This window comes from Podarcis liolepis, assembly GCF_965112155.1.
Source record: "Podarcis liolepis genome assembly, chromosome: 14".
Classification (NCBI taxonomy): Eukaryota; Metazoa; Chordata; class Lepidosauria; order Squamata; family Lacertidae; genus Podarcis; species Podarcis liolepis.
Window position 1 is genome coordinate 2,166,933 of NC_139569.1, and position 27,416 is coordinate 2,194,348.

Sequence of the window (27,416 nt, forward strand, 5' to 3'; positions counted from 1 at the left end):
GACTCCGCTAATCCAGAAATAGTGCTTCAGGTTAAGAACTTTGCTTCAGGATGAGAACAGAAATTGGGCTCCGGCGGCGCGGCGGCAGCAGGAGGCCCCATTAGCTAAAGTCGTGCTTCAGGTTAAGAACAGTTTCAGGTTAAGAACGGACCTCCAGAACAAATTAAGTACTTAACCTGAGGTACCACTGTAAAGACTTTTGAAATTGCCACCCTGTAGATCAAGACCACCCCCAGAACAGCATACATACACCACAGAAGGGGTGTAACCTAAGACCACCCCTCAGATACATCACACCTACATCATAAAAAGGTGGTCTAAAACAAAAATTTTGAATGTTGTTTATCTCCTGTCTGGCAGGTTACTTGATTGGATTGCCTGGGGAGCCTGGCTAGTCTTTTGTAGTGATAAATACTTAGTTCCTGGGCCAGGTCACAGGCTCACACCCTATTCAAACACAGACATACCCTTAAGACAGGATTTGTGAAGGAAAAGACAATGGGGAGGCTTTTCCATTTTCCTTTGACCTTGCAGAGAAAACATTTGGTCAGTTTGGGACAGTTTGGGAATCAAAATGGTTCCAGGTGGGTCTTCCTGTGCTGATCTATATACATGCTTGCTTGGTACGCTTAAGAACATTACCGTATATCTAAGACCTCAAAATTCCTATCACTCTGCGGCCTTTCTGGTGAAGAGCAGGTTGCTCTTGTTCCTGGCTGCCGCTGATCCCAGGCCCCCACGTCCAGTGGGAAAGCTAAGGAACCTGTTTGGCTGTTCAGGCTTGTGTTCCTGGCTGCTGCTCAGAACAATTTCTTCCTTTCTCTGAGGAGGCAGCAGAACTTCCGCAACCCAGTTCTTTGCCTGGTCTGTGATTTGGCTTGCCAGCCATTCCAAGATGGAGCTGGATTTGCAAGGAGGGAGATTTTAACAATTGCTGGTCATAGAATCACAGAAGTTGTAGACTTGGAAGGGATCCCCAGGGTCATCTAGTCCAACCCCCCTGCAATGCACAAATCTCAGCTCAAGCATCCATGGCAGATTGCCATCCAACCTCTAGCCCAGGGGTTGGCAAAGTTTTTGTGGCTTGGGCTGGTTCATGGTCTCGCAGACGCTGCGGTGGGCTGGAGTGCACATGCGCACATGCATGCGCAAATGCTATTTCCGGTGCTCCTTCCAGTGCAGAGGAGACGTGTGCAGCTTCCCACTGGCTGCAGGAGCTTCCAGCGTCACGGAAAGCAGTCCCTGCTCTGCTCTGTGCTGGTTTAGTGTGGCACACGGGAGCTGAGCAGGCGATGGAGGTCTCCAAGCGGGTGGCGGGGGTCTATGGGCTGGTTAAACAACCCCCGTGGGCTGCTTGTGGCCCATGGTCCTTAGGTTGCCGACCCCTGCCTAACTGTAGGGTGGGCTGTTCTTGCACCAGAAAACAGGAGTTTGCATTGTTGTCTCTGGCATAAGGAGAATGCGCAGCAGTACAGTGGAATCTTGTGTTACCTACCATCGCCCTTGCGAACGTTGCGGGTTACGAGCTCCGCTAACCTGGAAGTAGATGCTCCTGGTTGCGCTCTTTGCCCTGGGATGTGAGCGGAAGTCATGTGGCGGCAGCGGGAGGTGCCATTAGCGAAAGCGCACCTCATGTTACGAGTGGTTTAGGGTTGAGAACGGACCTCCAGAATGAATTAAATTCGTAACCGGATGTACCACTGTATCTAGAACAGGAAAGCGCAGTCACATTAGCACAGGGGACTGTTGTTGGACTGTGATATTTAGTTCTAACGTATTGATCAAATACACTTTTTAAACGAAGAACAGCTATTTTGTTCATTTTTTATAGTATTTATATTCTGCTGCTCAGGTGGAGCTCAGAAAGCAGTTTGCATATCATTAGTATAACACCAAGCATCCAATTTTCTAAAATTTATAAAAGGATGGTCCTTCAGATGCTCCTGTTTTAAAATTTTAGGGGACACACACATAGCAGACACACACACCACAGAAAACCTGTCCTTCATCCTTCAAAATTTAGGAAATACTCTCTGAGAAAAATACACATTATTTTAGCACACGGAACAGTCCCCAAAAAGCCATCTTGGCTTTTTTAATTACTCTGAATATTTCTTCTACAGAAGGAGATATCTTGGAGAAACCTGTCCCAGCAGTTACTTACAAATCCTGTCTTAGGGGCATATTTGGGTATGAATAGGGGGTGGGCCTGTGACCTGGATCCAGGATAAAGTATTTACCACCTCAGTGGCCAGACTGCCCAGGTAATGCAATCAGTAAAGCATTATCAGGTACCTTGGCAGACAGGAGAGAAGCCAGAATCAACATTTCTATAGGAGACTGCCCTCCTTCTGTGAAGCATGTATGATGCTTTTTTGGGTGGTCTTTGGTTAAGGGGTTGAAACATGCAGTCTGGCCAAATGTTTTTTCTGGAAATTTTGTGACAATCAATCATAATTTGATTTTGGACCCTGAATTAGCACTTTTGTTGCTTGAGAGCAACTCTAACCCTGAGCTTTTCTGACTTAGCCACTGCCAGGTGGAAAACAGGAGATAATCATCCTTGGCGTTCCTGGTATGCCTGTGTGTGGGAGGCTGGCAGCAGGCAGCTCTCCTAGGTTTGCAAATGTGATTATAAGATGGGCTTTCAGTTTGTGTTTTTTTGCAGCATGAGGACTAGAAATTTGTTTCTAATTTACAGGCAGAGCTGCGATTTACAGCCTAGTCCTGCACATGCTTATTTGGCAGTCAGCCTTCCATAGCTTACCCCTGCCAAAGGTGGGCAAATTCTGTAGCCAGTAATAGATTCTGTGCTTGCCTGGTGGATCTTCAAGTAAACGGAAGTCCTGTTTGTGGATGGATTAGCAACTGCAGATGGGATTTCTGCCTATTTGTACAAGGATTTCCTGGATTTCTCCCAGCAGTTGCCTACCTCTCAATTAAAACCCAGCTGCTCAGATTAATAAGAAAATGAACCTTGTGTAAACTCTGTCTGGAGCAACCTCTACCACGTGGTAAAACCAGAGGTGTGAACCAACTGCTCACCTTGTCCTTTGCAGGTGCTGTTGGCAGAGTGAGTGCCATGCTCTGGAGCTCTTAGCTTTCTAACATGGCAGAGGGAGGTGGAAACGAAGAAGTGATTGACTTGAACAGTTTCCGGAGCCACCGAGGGAAAGGTAAGGAAAACATTCCTGATTCTTCCAGGTGCATCATATGAGGCTGGTGCAGGGGTCAGCAATTTACCGCACCTCGGGCCGGTGTCTTCAGTGCCGATCGCGTGGCGGGCCGGAGGGCAGGGGAGCTCGTGCCCATACGCATGCGCACACGCTATTTCTGGCGCACTTCCGGGTCAGAGGAGCACTGGAAAAAGCTTGTGCGCATCTGCACGGGCCTCCTCCGACCTGGATGTGCACCAGAAATGATGCTTGCACATGCACACAAGCTATTTCCGGTGCTCCTCTTCCGTTTGTGTATGATTTTTGGAAGCCAAACATCCAACGCAGCTTCCGTTGCTTCCGATTGGCTGCAGGAAGTTCCTGCAGCCAATTGGAAGCCGTGCCTTGGTTTTAGAACCATTTTGGGAGTCAAACAGACTCCCGGAACGGTTTAATTTGAGAACCAAGTATGACTGTATTAGTGTTCTGTTGTGAACCTTCAGCTGAAAGGTAAGTTGTCTCTCCTTTCTCTCCTTCCTTCTTTCAGATAGAATAAACCACAGAGACGAGGGGCTTATCACCATATCTGACTCCTCGGATGAAGAATTGCCTGTGATGCTGGACATTCCTGTTCGCCGGCAGTGGGAGGATGAGGAAGACGACGATGTAGTCATACTGATGGAGGTAACTCTTTGGCCCTGGCCATCCTCCAGTATGGCAAAAATTGAAATTTGTGTTAGGCTTAGTATACAACCAGTATGGTCTCCCCATCTCAGATGTATGTTTAAAACGGATAGTGACATTAAAGGTAAAGGTAAAGGTACCCCTGCCCGTACGGGCCAGTCTTGACAGACTCTAGGGTTGTGCGCTCATCTCACTTAAGAGGCTGGGAGCCAGCGCTGTCCGAAGACACTTCCGGGTCACGTGGCCAGCATGACAAGCTGCATCTGGCGAGCCAGCACCAGCGCAGCACACGGAAACGCCGTTTACCTACCCGCTAGTAAGCGGTCCCTATTTATCTACTTGCACCCGGGGGTGCTTTCGAACTGCTAGGTGGGCAGGAGCTGGGACCGAGCAACGGGACCGCACCCCGCCGCGGGGATTCGAACCGCCGACCATGCGATCAGCAAGTCCTAGGCGCTGAGGTTTTACCCACAGCGCCATCCGCGATAGTGACATTATATATTCTTTATTATTTGAAAACTTTTTAAATCTGGCATTGATTTAGTTCGCTTGACTCTCACTGTAACAAATGCATGAATCCTCCCCGCTGTAAGACACAAATTGAGCCCCCGTCTCATATTCTGGAGTTGTTCTCACTTGGCTTCCAAAACTTTGCCCAAGTGAGCTTTACAGGGCATGTGAGAATGGTGGGCTGCCTCCTGACAGCTCATCCTAGACTCTTTCAGCTATTTCAGGTAGCGGTTCCATTCTGCTACTACCTTGAGGAAACACAACATTTTTTGAACAGCAAAACATGCTTTTAAATACCCCTTAACACCAGCTGCCAAATCCTCCCTGAAAGGGAGAAAATCCACTTCTTAAAATCCTGCTTGTTAATTTTCTTTCAATGTGAGCCCACCTTAGCAGGAGCAAAACCAGGAAATGCTTACTCTAAATCTTATATAGCACTGATGGCCACACTTGGCCCGCCAGCTTTTTGGGACTACAACTCCCATCATCCCTAGCTAACAGGACCAGTGGTCAGGGATGATGGGAATTGTAGTCCCAAAACAGCTGGAGGGCCATGTTTGGCCATCACTGCTATATACAGTGGTACCTCGGTTTAAGAACATCCCTGTTTACGAACGATTCGGTTTACAAACTCCACAAAACCGGAAGTAATGTTCTGGTTTGTGAACTTTACCTCGGTCTAAGAACAGAAGTCGAACGGTGGAAGGGCACCGCCGGCAGGAGGCCTCATTAGGGAAAGCGTGCCTCAGCTTAAGAACAGACTTCCGGAACGGATTAAGTTTGTAAACCAAGGTACCACTGTACTTGCAACCTGAAGCAGCCTTCCAAAGAAACGGCCAGCCTAACTACGGCTTAATATCCTTTTAAAGACAGGAGCGAAGAAGCTTCTGCGCTCCAATGTGATCAGACCAGCGGCTCCCTGGCAGAGTGCGAGCAAGTCGGGGGAAGGAGGATCCAAGGGCGAGGTGTTGCCAGGGCCCCACGATGGACAGAAGGCGAGGACACCTCCTTCCCCGAGGCCGCCTGGCGCTTGGCGGAACTGCACGAAGGCCGCTGGTGTGGCGCTGGGATTGCAGGAAAGCGAGAACGAGGTCTTGGAACTGCCAGAAACCCCGGAGCCCGTTGGGCCGAGGGGGGACGGCGATGGGGCTGTTCCGGAGCCTGGTCCCAGCGTGGCTCGGACGAGAGAGGCGAGACCCGGCGGCGAGAAGGAGGTCATCAACTTGGAGGAGGTCTTGCCGGCTGATGAGGAAGGGCAGGAGCAGAGGGAGCGAGAGCTGCAACCGAGGCTAGCGCCGCCCCTCGGAGGGACTGCCCGGTGCATCCAGGAGAACATGCGGCTGGACCACCCGTATTTCCAGCCCGCTGAGAAGGACGCAGGCCCCGTGGTCAACCTCATTTCTCCCCAGCAAGGGCAGAGGGACATGGACCTGGGCCCGCTGCCCAGGGCGTACCAGGAGGAGATCCCTGGGCCTGCCTTTCCCAGGCCGGAGCCGCCGCAGGATGGGATCCCCGGCCCCGCCTCCCCCCAGCTGGCTCACCCACCGGAAGAAGAGGGAGGTGGGCAGCAGGCAACGGTCAATGAGCAGGCGGGCCCCTCTTCGCCAGCCCGAGGCCCCCCCGATGCTGGTTCCAGCGACGTTCCCAAGCAAGGCACTGCTCCTCAGCTCGACAAAGACCTCTTTGCTCTTCTCATCAGGGAAACGGTGAGTGTCCTTGTTGGGGTATCCTTCATAAGTGTGGCACTCATCAAGAAGAGGTAATGACAGCACACTCATTTCCTCCCCTTTGATCACTTTGGCTTCACTGAATGGGATGCATATCATGTGGAAAGCTCTTTTTTATTGGTTTTTACACATATTTTCCAGCATAACAACGCCAAAAAGAAAAAAGAAAAAACATGACAGATCTTTGGCTGTCACAGCCTTTGACTTCCCTCAACCCCTCCTAATGGTTTTCTAAATCCTTTTCTGATTTTGCATTTCTTTTTACTATACTTATTGTTATAAATCAAATCTTACATCAATTAAACTTAATCCTTTTCACAATAATTTGTAAACTCTTTCTACAAAACTTCTTGTAACCCTACAAGCAATGTTAAATAGTTACAATTGTCTTTCAAATATGACATAATTTTTTCTAGCCCTTTAGGAAAATCTGGTCCTGCTGGATTTTCCCTGTTAATCTCACCAGCTCAGCATGGTCTATCACTTTCATTTGCCCCTCTTCTTTTGTTGGCATTTCCTCCTGCTTCCATCGTTGGGCTAATAGTATTCTTGATGCAGTGGTCACATATAAAAACAATTTTTTATCATTCTTATGAATTTTTGTACCTACCATTCCAAGTAAAAGCGCTTCTGTTTTTTTGGAAATGTATATTTCAACATTTTAAAAATCTCATTATAAACTATTTCCCAGAATTTTTTTACTTTTTTACATTCCCACCACATATGGTAAAATGTGCTCTCCTTTTTTTTCCCTTTCCAACATTTGTTATTTTTTTATACATTTTGGTTGTTTTTACCAGTGTTATATACCATCTGTACATCATTTTCATTATATTTTCTTTTAAAGCACTGCAGGCAGTAAAATTTATTCCTTCTTTCCATAGTCTCCCCCAAGCATCTATTGGTATATTGTGTCCTATATCTTTAGCCCAATGTATCATAACTGATTCCACTTCTTCATCTTTCATGTGGAAAGCTCTTGCCCATGTCAGCTTTCCATGTGCTGCCCTTGTTTGTGTGCCACGGATTGGTGCGCTGAGCTGATGGGCAACAGATGTGAGAAAATGCGCGTGACCAGGTGCACATGGAAAGCCCTTGTGGGCCACATCTTGTATAAATCTTGCCTCAATTGGGCAGTGTTCAAGCTTCCTTCCTTCAGCGAATCCTTTGAGTTTTTGCCACAAGATCCTTGTTTGTGGCGCAGAGGGTTTTGCGTCCTCTGGCTTACAGAATCACAGCCTCACACAGTGGTAGAGTGGGGTCTCCCATGGGCAGGCACACTAATTAATAAAAAAATTTAAAAGTCTGGATTAATAACTCTTGTGCGTTGCAACACATTTTGCCAGAGTGTAGGCCAGGAGTTGGGGGTCTGTGGCCCCTCCAGATATTGTTGGAGAGCATCTCTGATCTCTGGGAGGTGTTGGGAATGAACCCAGCACCAGAGGGCGGACACTCCTAAAGTGACTCCTCAAGAAGGATGCTTCCTTGCGACACACTTTTTTTTTACTTAAAAACATCAGTTTTGTGAAGTGAAAGTGGTGCTGCTTCCTGGTTCTGGTTGATTGGTACTTTCTTCTTTTTTGGCTAATTGATGACGTCGCTGCCTAATTGGGCCTGTAATGCATTAAGCTAATGGATCAATTAAAATTTGTATCTTCATGCACAACATTTATGGCATATTTTTAGGCGCCAGGCAAAAAGGTTTCTCTTCAATGAGGCATTTGGCTGATTAACGTTCTATGGCTTTTTAAATACATCTGTGGGAGGAAGGTTATAGGTTTGTTTTGCTTTTGTTTTATCATGTATTTTATGTTTTCATTTTGTTCCTTTATGTTGTGAACCACCCTGTGATCTTTGGGTGAAGGGCGGTATACAAATTTAATTAATAACAACAACAACAACAACAACAACAACAACAACAGTAATAATCTATTCAGCATTTCATTGCATCTAGTCTAAAGGTTTCTGATAAATTACATTTTCACAGTAATGCTGCTTTCTTGGCATATTCCCACAACTGAGTGTCCTTTGCTGGTGTATAGGTAACACAGTGGGAACATTTCAGTTTAAAACCGCCACTCTGTATGCATGGAAATATTATTTCCAGCTCTCGTCACCATAAAGGTGAAGCTTTTCTTGAACTGCTTATCAACCAAAATGTGTGTGTTTTGTCTCACCCCCACCACCACCCCAAATCCAGGAAGCAAGGTTCCCAGATGCAACCAGAGAGTACATTGAGGATCTAATACAGAATAAAAACTGCTGTGACTTAAACATGTAAGTATGGAAGCTTTTGCGGCACACTTACAAACCAGTTAGTAGCGATACCCAAAAACTTGTGGGTGTGTCCTGCTCTCATTAACTGGTCACGATCTGGAGCAACCATTATGGCTCTCTCTTTCTTTCATTTGCTGCTGCTGCTGTTCTGAGGGCGGGTGGGGAGGGCTATATCCGCCTGCCAAGCCCCCGGGCCAGCTTTCCCCATCCTGGTGCCATCTAGATGTTGTTGGATTCTAACTCCCACCAACCCCCTGAGCCAGCACAGCCAGGAATGGTGGCAGCTGTAGCCCAAAGCATCTGGAGGGTGTCAGGCTGGGGAAGGAAGCACGAGTGTGTTGGGAAAAGCTGAGTCAAGTCAGTTGACAGCCCTGGCCAAGCAATGGTCTTCTCTTGCTTTTGCAGACTTTGTAATTTTCTTCTGGAAAATCCAGATTATCCAAAGAAGGAAGGCAGAGTGGTTTTAAATCCAAATAGCAGCCTCCTCTCCAGCCCAGATGAGACAAAGGTAAGTGGCAAGTTGTGAGGTTAATCAGAAATTATGAAGTCCCTGCAAGGAGGCTATTTGATGTACCTTAGGCAGGGCTCAAGGGACTTCACGGAAGGGGCAGAGGTTAAAAGGTTGAACTCTTAGCACACCCATTCTTGCCAGCTGCTGTGAGGCGCAACCCATCTCTTGCCAGAAGTCCTTCCTCAAGGGAGTGGAGACCATGGTCCAAGAAGCCTAACCCTTCCTGACAGCACCACCTGTGCAGCCGGTGCTGTACTTCCAATTCTTTCCTCTCTCTTCTGAGCCACGGCTTTCAACAGGAAGGAGGGATGAAAAAAACACCTGTGCCCCAAGCCTCTTCAGCTTCCTGCCCAGAGTCTCATAGTCCCTTTCTATATGTTGAAGGCTGTGTGTGGCCGTATCATGTGTACCCACGTGAATCAGAAGGAGGGGACTGTGGTCAGTGGGCTTTATAAGGCTTGGCAACTTCTTTGTCACATTGTGAATCTTTGCACCTGGAAGACAGCACACCTCCCGTGACATCCTGTTACCTCCTCACTCCTTCCTCTGTCCCCCTCAGTAGGGAGTCCCCTACCAGCCCCACACATCTCTCCCTCCTCTGGGGAGTGGCAGGAATCGTTCTGTATGCCGTCCCTTCCAAAGCCACCTCGGGAGTGTTCTAAAGTCTGCAACTGCTGCTCTTGCTCCTCTGGCCCAGAACCAGATTGCTGGCAGGGTAGGAGTTTGGGGCCTCTAACCTGGACATATATATTCCAGTCCCTGCATTTGGGCCAGTATAATGAATCTTCCCTTCTAGCCAGTTGAAGCTTATCTGGATATATATTATGAGGATAGGTTACAGGGGCAGGAGTCTTATGGCTCAAGAGCTTTCTACTTCTTCCTCTCAAGTTGCCTTTTCTAGACCACAATTCCCTTTCTCTGAGATCATTTCATTGGAAGGTAGCAAGTGCAGATTATTGGCATACTCATCCACTGTCAGCCTTGGATCTGAAGGGCTTATAGGTCAAGAATAGAAAATGCCCAGTTCACTACCTTTTAACCTCACCTCCGTTGCAAGGTTGTTTTGAGAATAAATGTGGGTGGGGGAGAATCTTGAGCTTGCTGGAAGAAAAGTGGAGTGAAGCTTGAATAATAATCACGGTAAACTTCCAAGACCAGATGAGTGTGCGCTGACTGTTTCCCTTTTCCCTTTTTCTTAGGTGCCTAAAGTGGACTACTTTGACTTCTCCAAACTTGAACCACTTGATCAGCGCTGCTTTATCCAAGCGGCTGATCTCCTCATGGCCGACTTCAAAATGTTGAGTAGCCAGGACATCAAGTGGGCGCTGCATGAGCTCAAGGGACACTATGCAATCACACGAAAGGTTCCTTCCCCTCGTTTCTTCTCTCTCTTTCCCCCCACCCCAAACTGCGACAACAATTTACTTGACTCAGTGTTGGAAGGGAGATGTACAGCCTGAGCATATAAGAAGTCAAGCCCGCTGAGGCACCAAGGCATTATTATTAGTAACAACCGCCACCACCACCATCATCATTCTACCTGCATATTTGTGTATCCATCTTGACTCGCTGCCTTTTCCTTCAGGCCTTTTCGGATGCCATCAAAAAATGGCAAGAACTGTCTCCTGAAACCAGCGGGAAGCGGAAAAGGAGGAAAGAAATGAACCAGTATTCCTACATAGACTTCAAATTTGAGCAAGGTTGGTAGCTGCTGTCTGTGCTGGCTCTCAGTGGCCTACCAGGCTCCATTCAAAGTGCTTCTTGCTGCAATCACTGTGTGTCAAAAGGAAAGGTGTGTGGGAAGAAATGAGCAGCAGCACCAAGATGGCTGGGAGAGGGATCGGGTTGTGCTGATGCACACCCACTCTGGGGACAACAAGTGGGAAGGAGGGAGGGAGGAGCAGGAGACCAGGAGGCAGCTCTGTCTACTGTGTTCAGCTTGGCTTCATTTGACTACTATTTCTCCTTGCTGCTGCTGCTGCCGCCTCTTCTTGCTCCTTCACCCAGGAAGCCTCCCGTCTTGGCAGGCCTGTCAGCCCCCTGCCTCCCGTCTTGGCAGGCCTGTCAGCCCCCTGCCCCTTTCTGCAGCCCCCCAGCTCCCGTGAAACAGGAACACTGAGTGCCAGGAATGTGTCTCTGTTCTTTCGCAAAGGGACGGCCTTTACTCCTCCACCTCGGCTGATGCTCAAGCCATCTCACAAAAGGGAAAACCTCACGGCAGACGTAATGAGCACACTTATGTAATTTGGTTGGGTTTATTTCATTTGCTGTAACAAAGGAACGTGGCTTTTGCCTGCCAGGCGCAATGTTGAAAAGAACTTTCGGATGACTAAATCATTTTTCTTTGTGGAGATGATCATGTTGTTGGGGAAGGAAGGGAGGGAGGGATTTATCATTGCAGATATCATTGTTGAGGGATTTTTGTTTTCTGCGTTGTATTCCCTGTGAAACAATAAAAAAGGCATATGAATAGACAAGACTTAAAGAAAGACATACAAACAGCAGCAGCAGTAGAGCACCCAGAAGCTGTCATCTCAGCGAAAGCTTTACTATGTAAAATAGTCCTTACCCGATGCTTTAGAGATAGTGCCAGGTACATGTGCTTGGGAGAGCATTCCACAGTCCGGGTGCCACAACAGAGAAGGCCCTGTCCCTGGTAGCCAGCCACTGACATTCCGGTGATGAGGGCCTCTGGTACATGATATCTGCCCACAGTCTCTGATGATTGCCTCCATTCAGAGGACAGCAGTCCTTCAGGTAGGCTGTGCTCTGTGAATTGTGCCTGGAGTCAGACTTTAAGCTGCACACGGATTGGGAGGTGCTGGTGCACCCAGAATTCAGGGACAGGTCCTTTCCCTGAAAAGGTGCTTCTGAAATTCCTTGCAAGTCAGAAAAGGCAAAGTGTGCCCCATCCCCGTGAACTTCCCCTGAGTGGGTTGCAGAATTAAGCCCCCAGGAGCTTAATTCCTCTGCTTTTCACATTATTGGGTTCAGTGATCACACCAATCAACTGCCTGAAAAGAACATGGCTGGAAGCCTAGTTCATGGCTCCATTGGTGTCATGGAAACCTCTTAAGTGCAGCCGTTCATCTTGAGGGTGGCTGGATTGTGCCGTGGTAATGGCAAGAGTGGGATGCTGCTTCCATGGTGCCTCTCCCCCTGCTCCTCTCTGTGATCCTGTGCCTTTGCTCCTCTGCCTGGGGCAGCCCCACTTCCCGCAGTCACAGGGAGGGAAGGGGGTTGGGATGAGCCACAGTTGCATCTTCGTTGGCTGAGGCAAAGTTGTTGGGGTGTTGTATTTTTTTTCTTTTTTTACCAAAAAATATTTTTATGGAGCTGGGGCACAGTTGTTGGAAGAGGCAGATTCCTGGGCAACTGTGAATTCTGGTAATGTCAGCAGCACGTTGCAACCCTATGTTGTCAGGCCATGACCATTTCCCACACCCTGCTGGAGTTTAGTCGGAGGGGATAGGGTAAGAAACAGATGAAGGTTGGTTTATAAGGGGATGGCGCATTGCAGAGGGCCCTGTTTTCGTGGGTGGGCCCCTTGCTCTCCTGTTTCCTCCTCATTAAGGGCCATTTGTTTCTTTGTTCGGTTTTTCCAATGGCACTTCAGGCGACATGAAAATAGAGAAGCGCATGTTCTTCTTGGAGAACAAGAGGAGGCACTACAGGAGCTACGACCCATGCGCTCTCCTGCCAGCCGTGCAGCTGGAGCAGGAGTTCTACGAGCAGAAGATCAAGGAAATGGCAGAGGTGAGCAGTGTGTCCCGTGCAAGGGACTCGGGGCTCTTTTGGCGGCCAAGACACCAAACAGTGTTTCTCAAATTTGGACCCCCAGCTGTGTGTTAGACTACAACTCCCATCATCCCTGACCACTGGTCCTGCTCGCTAGGGATGATGGGAGTTGTAGTCTGACAAAAGCTGGGGACCCAGGTTTGAGAAACAATGCTAAGACGAGTTCTTCCTTCTTGGACACCTACCACTAATATTTAGCCTGGGGATTTGGGCATGGCGATGGCCTGGATGGGGCTCAGTCCAGACAAGACAGAGGTGCTGTGGGTGGGCTGTTCATCCACATGGGTGAATGGTATTTAGTCTGTCCTGGAGAGGGCTGCTCTCCCTGTGAAGGATTGGGTTTGAAGTATGGTAAGTGCCTTCAGGTCCAACATTTTCATTCAAAGCTATATAGCTTCTGTAATTTAAAGCAGGCATCCCCAAACTCAGTCCTCCAGATGATTTGGGACTACAATTCTCATCATCCCTGACCACTGGTCCTGTTAGCTAGGGATGATGGGAGTTGTAGTCCCAAAACATCTGGAGGGCCAAATTTGGGGATGCCTGATTTAAAGCATCTTTTATCAGTTTCTGTTACTAACATCTGCTGCAGCCTTACTTGTATGGAAATAGTACAGCCACAGTTAACCATGCTCTGCCAATTTCCCACTTAGACTGCTGCAATGTGTTGTATGTAGGGCTGCCTTTAAAACTAACCCGGACACTGTAGTAGGTTTTTAAACAGAGCTGCAAGTTTACTGGAATGGGCTTTTGAGTTACGCCCTGGTTGTGCTTCCAACTGGACCTGGGCCCAATTTTTTTAAGTGGTGGATTTAACCTACAAAGCCCTCAATAGTTTGGGCTGCCTGAAATATCTCCACCTTTTGCATATGCCTCCCTGAACCTTAAGATCCTCTTCAGAGGCCCTGCTCCAGGTGCTCCTACCAAGATGGGTGGGTGGCTGCCATGGAGAGAGGGCCTTTTTGGTAGTGGCACCTCAGCTAAGGTACATCCTCCCCAGAGGAGATTCTTTAGGAGCTTTCCAGTGCCAGGGGAATACCTTCCTGTTCACTCAAGCTTTTTGGAATCCAAGCTACAAAACTATTTTATGCTGCCTGTATGCAAAGAAGCTTCTCCTTGTCGTCTTATTTTTTTAAATTATTGAGTTGCTTCTTAAATATTTTGTTGTAAGCTGCCCAGGAGGAGTTTATTGGTGGACAGCTTTGTAAATCTAACAAAGAACATGTTGTGGTGGCCCCATGCTTCATCTAGCAAGCAAGCTTGCTAGATGTGCTCCGCGGGTGCCAGGAGGGTCACCTAACACAAAAGCCACCAGATGTGGACAACCCTCTTTAAATGCTCATGAGAATACACCTGGGAATTACCTTGGCTGTGTCTGACACGGAACCATCCTTAATAGTCTCATCACATTGCTTGAAAACGGAGAGTAGCCCTGAGAGTCCTCTGAAACTTTATCAGGGATTTCCCAGTGAGAAGGTTCAGTAGTGGTAGTCGTCCCATTGCATTAGAAAATGGTAAGCGGCTGATCCATTCTGGAGGTTCTGTGTTCATAGCCCTGAGTGTGTTTCCTTTTTCTCTTGCCAGCATGCAGATTTTCTGCTCGCCCTGCAGGTAAACGAGGAGCAGTATCAAAAAGTAAGTAGCTCTGTTACACACACAGACACAGAGAGAAATGTCATGCCAAACTTGTACTGTTAATTTTAGCCCTATTTGTTTGTTTTATTTCATAGAATTTATTCACGGCTTGATTGCAACCCCCCCCCCAAAAAAGCAACAACCTCAAAGCGGTTTGCAAATACGAAACAGTAAGATGAAGGGAAAATTGCAACTATTTTAAAACAAACAAAAGTTAAAACACTAAAACAGAATAAAATTGCCTCAACTTTCTAAGCATCCGGGTAGGCTTGTCTAAAAAGAATGTTTTTATTAGGCGCCCAAAGGAATGCGGGGAAGGGGCCTGCTTGATCTCAATAGGCAGGGAGTTCCAAAGTGTAGGCACTGCCACTCTTAAGTGATTGACTTCTTACAAAGGCAGAATGGGGATTACGTGGCCCCTGTAGAAGTGCCACTCCCACCGATCAAGGCAGCTGAGAGGGCACATGCTAATGGAAGCCACTTATGCAATCAGATATGCCTTTGAGGGGCTTTCCCCAGTGAGATGCTCTCCATATCTTTTAGATCACATGGAAACTTTAGTTCAACACATATGGAAGGTGCCAGGTTGAGGAAGGCTGTCTTAAGAGTGTGGGGCCCTCCGGTGGTGCAGATGCCGGTGTGAAACTGATGTTCGGCATCTGGAATACATGTCAGTCGGCTTTCTGTGTAAGGATAGTGCTATGTGCTACAATTTGATTTTCAGTGGAGGAAATCTGCTGAATCTGACTGCTTGAGTTTTACACTGTGAGAACAGGATACTGGACTGTATAAGCCACTGGTCTGACCCAGCAAGCTATTCTTACGTCAGTCAGCTGTGAGGTTGTTTTGCTGCACAGAGCTCCTTGATCCGATCAAATTTCATACCTCATGTATAAAGCCAGTGTGCGGCTTTCTCCTAGAAGCATCTGGGGTGCAAAATAGTGTCTGAGCTATTGGTTTGAAGCCATTGGTATGTTTCTCATACCACCAAGCGCAAAGTGCTTTTCTGTGATGCACTTCCATGCAGGGGGCGAGTGAGAAGTGCAGCCAGGAGGTGGGCCCGCTTGCGTGGCTTCCCTCCCTTCTTCACATCAAGACCCAAGCCATTTGCCTGGCCTGCAGGGTTTTCCATGCAGGATCATATTATGGAAAAGTGGCCTTCATGTGCAGGACGCCATCACTGACGGCTTGGAAGTGGCAATTAACCTTGAGGAATTGACTTGCAGAATGGCCAGATGATCGTGTGTTGCTGTTGCTACGGGGACTTTGCGTTTGAGGAGCTGACTCAGTGCGCGGATGGACATTTGTTTTGCAAGGAGTGCCTAATCAAGTATGCTCAGGAAGCAGTCTTTGGCTCTGGCAAGGTAAGGAAAGAGATCACATGGTTGCATGAAACGCTTGAGATTTTCAGGCCTTCTGATTTTGTCTTCCTTCATGTCATAAACTGCCGGTTTACTCTTGTCTCATCCCACTCCTGGTTTTCAGCTCTGTCCACATGGCATCGTTCATTGTGGGCTGTTTCAACTGCTGCTACTTTTTTTTTGGTCAGGTGTCATGTGTTGGTGTGAGTTGGACAGTCCTGGCTGGGTGACATCCTCCGGCCGATGATGACGCTTGGAGGATGAAAACATTTTGTTGTGGCTTAGCAGAAAATTCCACCGTGATGCATGTGCAGCCTCCCATAAGAAAATGATTGCAAAATAACCGCCTGTCCCAGTTCTATATCCTATAAATGTTGCAAAACAGCTCTGCATGTTGGAATGGTGCTGACAGTTAAACTGACATGACAATTAAACAGCGCTGAACTTGCTGTAATCTTAGCCTTTCTCTGTCTTTCTCCGGTGTGTAGTCGGAGCTCAGCTGCATGGAAGGGAGTTGTACGTGCTCATTTCCAACCAGTGAACTGGAGAAAGTCCTTCCTGAAAACATCCTGTGTAAATACTACGAGCGGAAAGCAGAGGAGGAGGTGGCTGCTGCCTGTGCAGATGAGTTAGTCAGGTGAGTCTAGCTCCTTTGGTCTGAGCCTCGTGGGGCATTCTGAGGTTCCCAGCCCCCTTTGGCCAATTCACACATTACTCACCAGCAGCAGATGCTAGCTTAGGATCACGTGCACACATAGTCCTGGCTCCCTGCTGCAGCCCTGTGGAAAACCAGGTTGATCCCATGTCTGCCTTACGGTAAAAGGTGTGTGTGTGGTCTAATCTCCTTTGAAGTTCTGCCGGAAAGGAAACAGAAGATCAGGAGAGTGAGGGAGACTGGCAGCAGACCTTTGTGGACTATTCAGCGAGAAGTTAGTACAAAACCCTCAACTCCGCTCTTTCTTGGCCCACAGGTGTCCCTTCTGCAGCTTCCCAGCTCTGCTGGACAAGGATGTGAAGCGGTTCAGCTGCCCCAACCCTCGATGCCGGAAGGTAAGAGGTGGATTCTTAATTTTGCGATTGGCTGGCGATGCAACAAGGCAGGCGGTATTTGAAGAAACAAGGCTCTGTCCGCTGCTGCCTGGTTCAGCAGTGTATTGAGTGGGAAGGGGAGCTTGGGATGGAGTTCCTTGCAGAGGCCTTGTTTCAGGCCGCAAGGTCTCTTGCAAGGGGTCTTGGCCAAGGGTGCATGCCAAGCTGAGCTTTTGAGGTGGCAACAGCTGCCTGAGGAAGCAAACTGTTGGAAGAGGGATTGGGGGTTCTTGGCAGAAGTCCCAATAACTCAAAGGGCAGCTTCGTGTGCAGTGTCTTCTGTCTATTTTGCAGAAATGGCCCTTCAGGTGCTCTTAACTGGTGGGTGCAGTCCGTGTGCTACGCAGTGCACCCTGGCCTATTCCCACGAGGCTAGATTTTGAGCCAGCCTGGTACTGCTCTTGTTTTCTGGCAGAATGCTGCTTCTCTGCAGAGGCACAGAGTGCCGAGCAAGCAGCATACTGGACGATGTGGGTTTGCATGTGCAGACATGACTGATAGCTGCAGCCACTGGCATAGGAGGAGCCCATCTCAATGAACAGCAACAGAGATTTGCTTGAAACAGAGAAAATATGAGAATTGGAATATTGGAGGGTGAGAACCACTAGGTGGTGCCATTGATCTGTGCACGGCCAGAGTTAATCCTATGTAAGTCTCTCTTTTCCGGGAGCTGGGATACTCTCCCTAAAAGCGAGACAGAATCCATGGGGCTCTGTTGAGCCCGAGACCTTCAGAGCCTTTTGTTTAGCTGCCTGTCACATTCAGGCATTACTCCTGCAAGCCTTCATCCAAGGAGTTCCCCTTGCAGCCCTGGAGAGAGCGCAGTGTGCAAGAGATCATCCCTTGAACTCCGAAATGCATGGGTGTCTGCTGAGGTCCCTCAGCTCCTGGAATGCCCCAAGGCTCATGATCTTGGGCCTACCTGTTACCACATGAGGAACTGTAATTTCAGCAATGTGGAGTTTCACGGGCAGAGTGGGCTTGGCGGCCTTGCTAGAGATCATCTTTTTCTTTGGCTTACCTGTCTCTCGCATGGTGTCTGTGTTCTTTAATTTCTTTGGCAAAGAAGGTGAGGAAATGGCTGTGAACAATTGCAATTACTTTCTTATTTGGTGTGGAAAACTCAGTTTCTAAAAATACATTGTGTGACAGAATTTGTAACCGTGGTTTTGCTTTTACATCCAAAGCTACTGAAATGAGTGAGGATTGAAACATGATTTTTGGCACAGTTTGGACATACCAAACTCGGACTGGCAGAGCGGGAGGAAGCATTTCCTTCTACCAGTTGATATTTAGGGCATCTGAAAATTAAGTAGGGGGAAGAAATCCCATTCAGAATTCTCCAGAAAACCCACGTGGCTGCTGTGTAGCATGACCCATGACAAGAGGACATGCAGTGGGGGGGGGGTAGTGGGCAGCTGAAAAGCCCTGATGCAGCAGTGCAAGGCAAGCAAGTCTTTGCAGAAGAAGCTCCCTTTGCAGGGGACTTCCTGGAAGAAGGTGGAGCCAGAGGCTGTCTACCACTCACTCCCCTCTTAGCAATCAGCAAAAGCAGTGTTGCGGTTACATCCTGGGTTGTCTACCTGGGGCTCATGTTGTGATGTCTGAATGGACCCCTAGATATTCAGCCGGGACTTCCATTATAATCCTGTTGGTCGCTGGAGTGGGTGGGTGGAGTGGTGGTTAAAAGCTTCATTCATCAAACACCAACAGTCATGCACATGCTACTTAATGTCTCGTGCTGTACATGGACATCTTTAGACTCCAAAAGAATTGCCTCCTGCCGGCTTGCATTCTTCAAATGCATTTACCGTATTGCATCAATAATAACAGATTTAATAGCTGGTAGCTGAATATTGGAACTCCTCCTCCCCGCTCCTTGGGTAGTAGATGCTTGCTTGTTTAATTTTGTCCCTCTCTTCTGCCAAAGAAGAATCCTGCAGCAGTTTACAGGTCCCAGAGAGAGAGAGAGAGAGAGAGAGAGAGAGAGAGAGAGAGAGGAGAGACATTCCCTGCCGTTAGGCATGTCACAAAAGGAAAACAGATTGGGAGGGAGAAGGAAAATAGAGTACAAGTTCTAATGACCAGGCGGAGTGGAAAAGTTCAAGGTGAGGTGGCACCAAAATGTGGTTGGTCTTCTGTCCTCCCCTGCTGCTTGAAGCTGTGCATGGCTGTTGCCAGGAGGGAGGAGCCTGGCTGCTCAGCAGAGCTGGTGGTTGCCAGCCCCACAAAAGGCAAAAATGCTGTGACCGTGGGCAGGAGTTGCAATTGTACCAGTGGTCACAGCCATGTCAGAACTTTCCAGGCAGGAGTGGCTCCGCCTGGCACCAGTGGCTTGCGGTGTTTTGATTTGCGACATGTTCAAATCAAATTCCACCAAGTCCTATTGTTAATGGAGGAATCCAAGGGCTCCCTTGGGCAAAAACAAAGACACCAACCAGGACAATTTGGAGCAAAACAGCAGCCTGTAGGCTTGGAAACTGTCGCCACAGGACTCCCACCCACAACAAGATGAAGCAAAATGGAAGCCCAGAACAAAAGAAGACCCCAACTTTTATTAGTTACTAATCCCCCAAGCAACAACAATCCCCCAAACTACACCCCTAAGACTACATCACAACTACATTACAACTACATCACAAAAAGGAGGGGTTGAGGGAGGAGTTGTGGAGGTAACCTGAATATCCTGTCACCTGGCTGGTTCCCCCTTTCCCCTTCCCCATGAGTACTTTCCAGGTGACAAATGGGAGTTTGCAGTTTCCTGCCCCCAGAGGGAAGAGCTGATTATTGTCCTTTGTTCCAGACCATGCTGAATCCACTCCCATATGCAAGTCCTTTGTGACCTTGATGGTCTTCTGTCTAGGACCATCAGGGTTGGCATAGCAACTGGGCAGGGCTCCTGTGGATGTGCTGGAATGCACAAGGGATTATGACTGCCCTGTATCAAACCTACCCCATTTTGTAGTCCTTCCTTCATGGAGTAAAATAAAAGTGGAACGGTGCAGATCCGATGTATGGTTGATTTTCTATGAATTTATAACAGAAGCGTAGCGTATGTAGTGTGTGTGTGTCGAGTTTGTACAAACTGAATGATTGGGGTGTCTGTGTTCCTGCAACACTATCAGCCACAGTAGTTAAATAGAACCTTCTCTGAGGTTCTGATAAGCCTGAGGACTGGAAAGTGGACGATACAACACCAATTTTTTGAAATGGGATCAAGAGAGGATCCTGGAAATCGCAGGCCTGTGGGCTTAAATGCCTGTTTCAGGAAAACAGGGAGGCTCCAACATCTGGGATTTCTTAGATTAGTGAGGAGTTGGCATTATAAAACGATGCCTGGTGTGGAGAAAGGGGATAGAGAAAAGTTTTTCTCCCTCTCTGCTAGCGCTGGAACTTGTGGACATCCTTGGAAGAGTCAAGACAGACAAAAGGAAGGACTTCTTCATGCAGCACATTGTTAAACTGTGGAACTCTCTCCCACAGGAGGCGGGGATGGCCACCAACTTGGATGGCTTTAAAAGAGTCAAATTCACGGAAGAGGAGACAGCTATCGATGGCTAATAGCCACAATGGCTTTTCTCTGCCTCCATGGGAGAAGGCAGTTTTGCTTCTGAGTACCAGTTGCTGGAAAGTGCAGGAAGGGCTCCTGCTTTGCAGCTTCCCCCAGGCCTCTGGTTGGCAAAATGCTAAACTAGAAGGGCCATGGGCCTGATCCAGCAGGGCGCACCTTATGTTCTTAATCTCTTAAGTCAGTTGCCTTTGTGCCTTAAGTATTTGCTGAAAAGAAAGAGCGCCTTCTGGTTGTCCACTCTTCAAAGCTGAAGTCAGAACTTGGCTTTCAAGGGAATTTCTAGATACTGTTTTTCTCCCCACCCACTTCCTTGCTTGACAGCTGCAACCCTCTTCCAACCCCCTGGTAAATTTAGAAGCCGTTTAACCTCTTAGTTCTCGTCCCCTATGGATGCTGGCAGTTAAGCAGCTTGGCTACCACCCCCGCCATTTGCTGCCTCAGATGATTGGCTTGGACACAGGGCACACACATGCCTGCTTGTTTCTTAAGCAGACGGCGTAACTTGCTGACGGTGGCAGTTTCTTTGCCAGGATTGTCTATCCCCTTGTATATTATGGGCAGAGGCAGCTGTATGCTCTCCTTTGCAGTCTCAGCACAGGACGCTGCAGCGATTCCAGCGAGCTGGATGGTTGGGAGGTGAAAGATCCTGTTGCCATGGTAACAACCCATCCTTGAAGTAGTGCACAGCATCCCTTTGGGTGCACGGGGAACGGAGACAGGTCAGAAGGGTGAGAGGCTTGGCTGCCTGCTTCTGCCAGCTCCCTTTTAGGCAGCTGAGCGCAATGAGCTCTCCTTTCCTGTTGGCCCCTTAACCAGAACAGAGATCCTCAGAGATTAATACTTTCCCTGTTTTCGTCTCTGAAATCTTGATGCTACTTCCACTTACCTGCACAATCTCTCTCCCACTCTCAATCCTACCTCCTTGCATTCCCTCTATATGAACCAAAATAAAAAATGGGCGGGGGATAGACATTCTATGTACAATCACCTAGGTGGGTGGTAGATGCTTCCTAAGAGATGGAGAAACGCTTCCTTGCTCCACCACAGTGTCATCATGCCAGCCTCTAAGCTGCACGTCTTCTCAGGATGCAAGTGTTGGAAGGGACCTCTAGCCCAATCCCTTGTCATTGCAAGAAATCGGCTGCGCTAGGCACCCCGGCGGGTGACCACCCAGCTTCTGTTGAGAAACCTCTGGACGAAAGGTCCTTCCACCCCCTGCTTCTTAGGCACGCCTTCCCAAGGCTGATTAGCTCATGCCATCGGGAAGCTCTTCCTAAAGTTTCTCAAAGCCCCGTTATTGCCATTTGAACCAGTTGTTTCGGGCCCTTCCCGTCCATTCGGAGCAACAAGGAACGAGTGCCATGCTTGTGCCTTCTGCTCCCTCTGCTTTCTGATGCTTGTGATGCCGCAGTTGTGTCCTGCCAGGAAGGGAGTCTGAATGTCCTCCTTGCTTAGAATAGAGGCAGGCTGGACACTTGTTGGGGATGATGGGAGTTGGGGTGCCTAGAAGCCCCCCAGTTCTTCAATTCAATAAAAGAAAAGATGGCTGGTATCATCCATGATTGATTTGCTTGAGAAGTTTTATGTTACCTGTCATGGACTGGTTGGATGCAGAAGCGTGATGGGAGGCACCAGCTGGGGAAACCCCAAGAGAACCTCTAAGGGAAGAAAGCTCAGAGCCTGGGGGTGGTGGGGATGAACGGGGCCTTCTCTGCAGTGACTCCCTGTCTGTGAAACGCTCTCCCAAGGGAAGTTCGCCTGGCACCTTTGTTATACACCTTTAGGCGCCAGGCGAAGATGTTCCACTTTAACCAGGCCTTTGCTTAACCAATCAACATCCTATACCCTTTAAAAGGTGGCTCTTTTTGGGTTGTATGTGTGTATTGGATTATTTTTATTTTTGTTGTTGTGATTTTTACTGTGAACCGCCCTGAGACCTCTGGGTATAGGGCGGTAGAGTGGAACCTCCGGTTACGAATTCTTCTGGTTACGAACGCTTTGGGTAGGGACTCTTCTAACCCGGAAGTAGCAGCTCCTGGTTGCAAACTTTGCCCCAGGACGTGAATGGAAATTGCACGCCAGAGGCCCCATTAGCGAAAGCGTGCCTCAAGATAAGAACGGTTTCAGCTTAAGAACGGACCTCTGGAATGAATTAAGTTCGTAATCAGAGGTACCACTGTATATAAATTCAGTAAATGAAATGATGATGTTGAGTGGCCAGAGGGAGAAGAGGGAGCAGACTGGGAGAAGGAGGTGTCAGAAGTTGAAGAGGCAGCAGGGCTTAGTGAGCTGGGGGAGGCTGGGGCAGAGAAAAGTCCAGAATCAAAGACCGAAGCAGAGGGGCTGAGGCAGAGATGAGGCAGGCTGCTGAAGAAGCCAGGGAGATCTCCCTACTGCTACCACCTGCTCCCTCCCTCCCCCAGTCTCCCAGAACCAGAAGAGGTCTGAAAAGGGAGAAGCAATGAGAGACAAGACGACAGAGCCTTAGGCTGCTGGGGGAGAAGTCTTAGGGAGCAGTGGGAAAGGGGGGGGCTTCAGTCCTCGCATTGGTTGCTATGATCACTAAAGGGTTAACATCACTGGCACCGGGTGCTTTGTTTTATTGCTGACCTAGGCTTGACTCCAGCTCCTGACCAGGGCTCAAGGTGGCCACAGCACTGAAAGCAGAAAGCAGCTGCCCTTCCAGCTGTAAATGTCTGAATTGTCTCTGTAAATGATAACATTACTGAAACACGCAGAGAGCCTGGGAGGAGCAACTCGCAGCCAGAATTCTCAGATTAACGGCTCACAAAGGGAAAAGCTTGGCAGGACAGTGTGACCTTCGCTTGCTGCCCGGAAGCATGAGCGCATGCTTCTTGCTGAGTCGGGCTGGGGGTCCGCCTCCCTTGGGGTCTCCGGCGGGCCTTTCAGCAAGATCCTCCTGCCCCATGTTCCTTGTAGCTGGGAAGATGCCAGGGAACTGAGCCCGGGGCCATCTCTGGGCAAATTGCCCGCTCTGCCCCTGACCTGGGGCTGCTGCCCAGCTCCCTGAGATAGACACCTACATACTGCAGCAGATAACTGGCGTGGAGCAAAGGGCAAAGCAAAACACCACTTTGGAGATGTCCTCAAGGGTGGATATTTCTCTCTGTTTCTTCTAATAAGGGCAGGCCAGCCAGTGTGACAGCCTCTGCTACCCTTCAGAGGTTTTGTCCTGCAGTTCCCATGAGTTGGCGTTGATGGGAGCTGTATTCCAGAACAGCGGGAGGTTAGTGAAGGCAGCAGTGGAGTCTCAAACAGGGCTGGCCCGTACCTTCCTGTCAGCAGTCTTTTTTAATATGTGTGTGTGTGTGTGTGTGTGTGTATATATATATATATATATATATATATATATATATATTTTTTTTTTCATAACATATTTAAATTCAAACACGTCATTCACCTCCTCATTTAGGATTCTATGAATCCCTTGACTTCCCTCCACCCTTCCATGGTTACCATTGTCATTCTTTTTTTTCCATCTGCTTATCTTATTTTCTCTTAATTCATTAAAAATAATAGTCCATTTTCCCATAGTTTTTCATACATTACAAGCATTACTCAGCAGTCTTCCTTGGCCAGATCATCCCCTCCCAGTTCTGAGCACAGGGACCATTGCTCAATACCCCTTTTGCAATTCCCTTCCTCCTCCCGTGGCCTTAAGAGGCATCTGCCCATTCTTGCTCTCCGCTTCCCCTCCTGCTTTCTGGCAACACATTTTTGAACACCACCCCCCTGTCCGGCTTGCCCTCTTCCCCGAAAGCTTTGCTGATGGGGCAAGAATGGACATGCTCTGTCGCCAGCTGATTTCCAATAAGATCTGTGTGTTGATCAAGGGGCTTGGCTGCCGCTTGTATTCTGGCCATCCTCCAGGCAGTGATGAGTCCGGTAGACCCTTGACGTTGCCTTCATTTCTTCCTTCATGGCTCTGTGCAGCTTCGCATGTAGGCCTGGTCCATGACATTTCCCCCATCTCTGGCTTTTCGGAGGAAAGTGAACATCCTGAGGTTGGGAGGGGGAAAGTTGTTCTGACAAGCAGGTGGACTTCTCTTCAGTGGCACCTAGCAGGGACCCCCATGAGAGTCTCTTGTGCTGTCCGCAGACCCGTTCTCTGGGGGGAAGAGGGCAAGTTCTTCCTGCAGTGCATCAGGGTCCCTGGATGCCCTGCCTTGTTTTCCCTTCTTGCATGGGCATGTAGGCAGCCATTTGGGTTGTGTGTGTGTGTGTGTGTGTGTGCGCGCGCGCGCGTGTGTGTGTGTGCATGTGTGTGTGTGTGTGCTGATTCTGCCCCCAACCTAACAAACGGGGTGAAGTCGGAGGCTGTAATGCTTCTGAACGCCAGGAGAGGAGAATTCTCTTGCGCTCTGGTCCTCCTCCTGGGTTTTCCCATTGAGGCATCTGCTTGGCCGGGAGGGACACTGAGCCGATCCAGCAGGGGCAGGCTCTTCTCTCCCCCTTTTCTGCGTCCCTTACAGCAGCCCATTCATCTTGTTCCATAGAGCTCAATGGAAACCATTTGCAGATAGCTACTCCCTCGATTCTCTCCCTTGGTCACACGAGAGTGTGACACAGCCTTAGGGTGGGGGCAGGGCTGTAGGCATCACGCCGGCAGCATTGGAAATAGGCATCAATCCATGTGCTGCTTGTGGTGTTTATTCAGCTCCCGCCAGTAGCTTACTAGGCGTTTTCAGATGCAAGCCAAGGGTGCCCAGCGTGCGATGCCTCTGCGCTCTTCTGCCCCCTCCGACTTCCTTCCTCTTTCAACGCCTAAGTGGTGGTCGCCCTTCTCAATCGGGTAGCGAGGAACATGCTCCATTGACTCCTTGCCAAAACCACAACAAATGGCAAGTTTCCGCTGCCGTGTCTCTCTGCTCTTGCTGCTGCTGTGTAGGCAGTTTTCATTTTTCTACCATAAAAGGGCAGTGAAAACTCAGCTGCTGCTGCTGCCTCGGTGTTTTTCAGCATGGCGGGTGAGGAAACGAAGGCAGAGAGGAGACTGGGCAGAGGGGGGCAACTGTGCCGCTGGGGCTGGTGCAGGCCTGTGCCCCTCTGCACGTGGCTTGCCAAGGATGGCATGAGAGGAGTGCTGAGCTTCTCTGGAGAGACGCTGCGTTGAAATCCGTGGGTTTCCTGAAGCACGGAAAGTCCCAGGCCTGCCCCAAGGAAATGGGTTCTGCAGGCAGGATAACCCTGGCAAATGAGGTGCATTTCCTGTTTTGGGTGGCAGAGCTTGTTCTGCTTCTAAGATCCGGGTTTCAAAGAGTATGGAGGAGGAAAGGGTGGGAAGAGGCAGGTGGGCACCAGGGGCTGTGCAGTTGTTGAGGACTTGGTGTTAAGCTCCTGGGAGACCTGTGGAGCTCCCCTCCAACTTCTGAAGGCATCTTAACGTTTCCCATACATGCAGAGTTTGTGAGCATAGCGCCCAGGTCTACAGGAAGTCCCAAGTTTGCTTCTAGCCTTTGCTATGAACTCATTACGTAGTCCTAGACAAGCCACACTCTCCATCTCTGCTTCAGGGCCACCCCCATAAGCGGTGATGATAGTTCTCTGCCTTGCAAGGTTGTCGGGCAGTGAGCAGTGGTTGTTTGCTGTGCCTGAGCAAAACACGGTCCCCTAAAACCGGGTTTCCTCTCTGAAATGTGCCTCTTAGGTTCATCTTGTGGCTCCTGTCAGCTGCTGGGGAACCAGATCAATCCCGTCCACAGGGAATTCGAGGTGCTGAATCAGCACAAAGGAGTCCATGGAGTGGGAGGGGAGGTGTCTGTAGAGGGAGACCTTCACTGAGTGTTTTGCAAGTGGAAGGCTTGAGTTGAAAGGCAGGCGCTCTCACCCATCGCCGGCTTCCAAGAACTGAGCTACCTGCTCAGAGCAATTACTTGGTGCCACCTTCCTTGGAATCCACTCCTTTCTAGCCCAAACGCGGTGACTGAACGCTTCACTTAAAGGAGCGTTTAATGATGCTCTTTCCTCCTTTCCCCCTGCATCCCATTCCGCTTCCTTCTGATATGGCACAGTCTCTGCAGGCTGCACCATGCCGTTCTCCTCTTCCGACTCACTTCAAAGGACAAGGGGAAAGTCTATTTAGATTCTTCCACAATGGAGCTGCTTTTGAATCCAGGTTGCATTGGAAGCTGAGAAATGTTTGATAAATGGTCTTTCTCCAAAATGTGCAGTCATAAAGTAAAACAGATTTGGGAACTGGCTTCTCTGCAAGAAGGCAGATGTCTCCCTTGACTCTTGTCTTTTCCCCTCTCTCCTCGCCCCCCCCGCCCCCAATTATCTGTGGGTCTTTGTTTACCCACAGCTTCCAAAAGCAGGAATTCTCAAACCACTGGTGTAAAAATAGACGATGCAAGTTTGGGAATCCAGCTCCCTGTTCTCCCCCCCCCCTGGCCTTGTGCCCCTGCCATATATAGCCATACCCTTCAGTCAGAAGATGCTGCTGCGTTATGCCTGTCAGCTTGGAAATATATCCATAAGAGGCCATGTCTTTCTTTCCAGCTTGAACCCCCCCCCCCCCGGCAAGTTAGAACAGAAATCGGGCGGAAATTCTTTTGTTGCAGGCTAATCAGTCAGAGGCTGTGAATGGGGGGTGGATGCGGGTGAGTGGGAGGGGAGGGTAATGCTTTGGCCCCACCTATGGCCCGTCTAGGCTGCCCTTGACGTAAAGGTCCCCCACCCCTGGTCACAAGGCTTCTGTTCATCATGAGGCTTTGGGTTTACATAAAACCAGATTCCCAGATAAGGGGGGATGTTGGAAAGAGGTGGGCATCTGACCCTTACCAACCTCTCTAACCTTTTTATTGGCTGGGCAATGGGTTAAGTGTTGGGGTCTGGCTTTTGAGACTACCTTCTGCAATGCCCCAGATTGCTGTTGGCTGGAAGATGCGCTCAGTCTGTCGGATGCAGGGAAAGCTGCTTAGTTCCGTCTCTTCTATAGTGGCTGGAACGTGCCTTTTCGGTTGAGATTCCTGCATTGCAGGGGGCTGGACTAGATGACTCTTGGGGTCCCTTCCAACTCTACGGTTTATTATTCTGTGATCCAGCTTGTTGACAGGTGCACCATTTCCTCATGGCCTG

At 49.0% G+C, this 27,416-nt stretch overlaps 1 protein-coding gene across 2 annotated transcripts in view; it reads left to right on the forward strand.

The window, feature by feature from the left end:
* RNF216 (ring finger protein 216) overlaps positions 1 to 27,416 on the forward strand; it is an 89,198-nt gene that overhangs the window by 7,807 nt on the left and 53,975 nt on the right. Inside the window, exons 2-13 of one of the 2 annotated variants that reach the window (XM_083474711.1) lie at positions 3,060 to 3,176; positions 3,703 to 3,839; positions 5,219 to 6,055; positions 8,277 to 8,353; positions 8,759 to 8,861; positions 10,064 to 10,228; positions 10,450 to 10,564; positions 12,481 to 12,620; positions 14,247 to 14,297; positions 15,524 to 15,661; positions 16,147 to 16,295; positions 16,630 to 16,708. In XM_083474711.1, coding sequence (XP_083330837.1) covers positions 3,110 to 3,176; positions 3,703 to 3,839; positions 5,219 to 6,055; positions 8,277 to 8,353; positions 8,759 to 8,861; positions 10,064 to 10,228; positions 10,450 to 10,564; positions 12,481 to 12,620; positions 14,247 to 14,297; positions 15,524 to 15,661; positions 16,147 to 16,295; positions 16,630 to 16,708 — 2,058 coding nt within the window. In that variant the 5' untranslated portion in view covers positions 3,060 to 3,109. Of the gene's footprint in view, positions 1 to 195; positions 3,177 to 3,702; positions 3,840 to 5,218; positions 6,056 to 8,276; positions 8,354 to 8,758; positions 8,862 to 10,063; positions 10,229 to 10,449; positions 10,565 to 12,480; positions 12,621 to 14,246; positions 14,298 to 15,523; positions 15,662 to 16,146; positions 16,296 to 16,629; positions 16,709 to 27,416 lie in introns of both variants that reach the window. The other variant, XM_083474712.1, reaches the window with a different exon arrangement.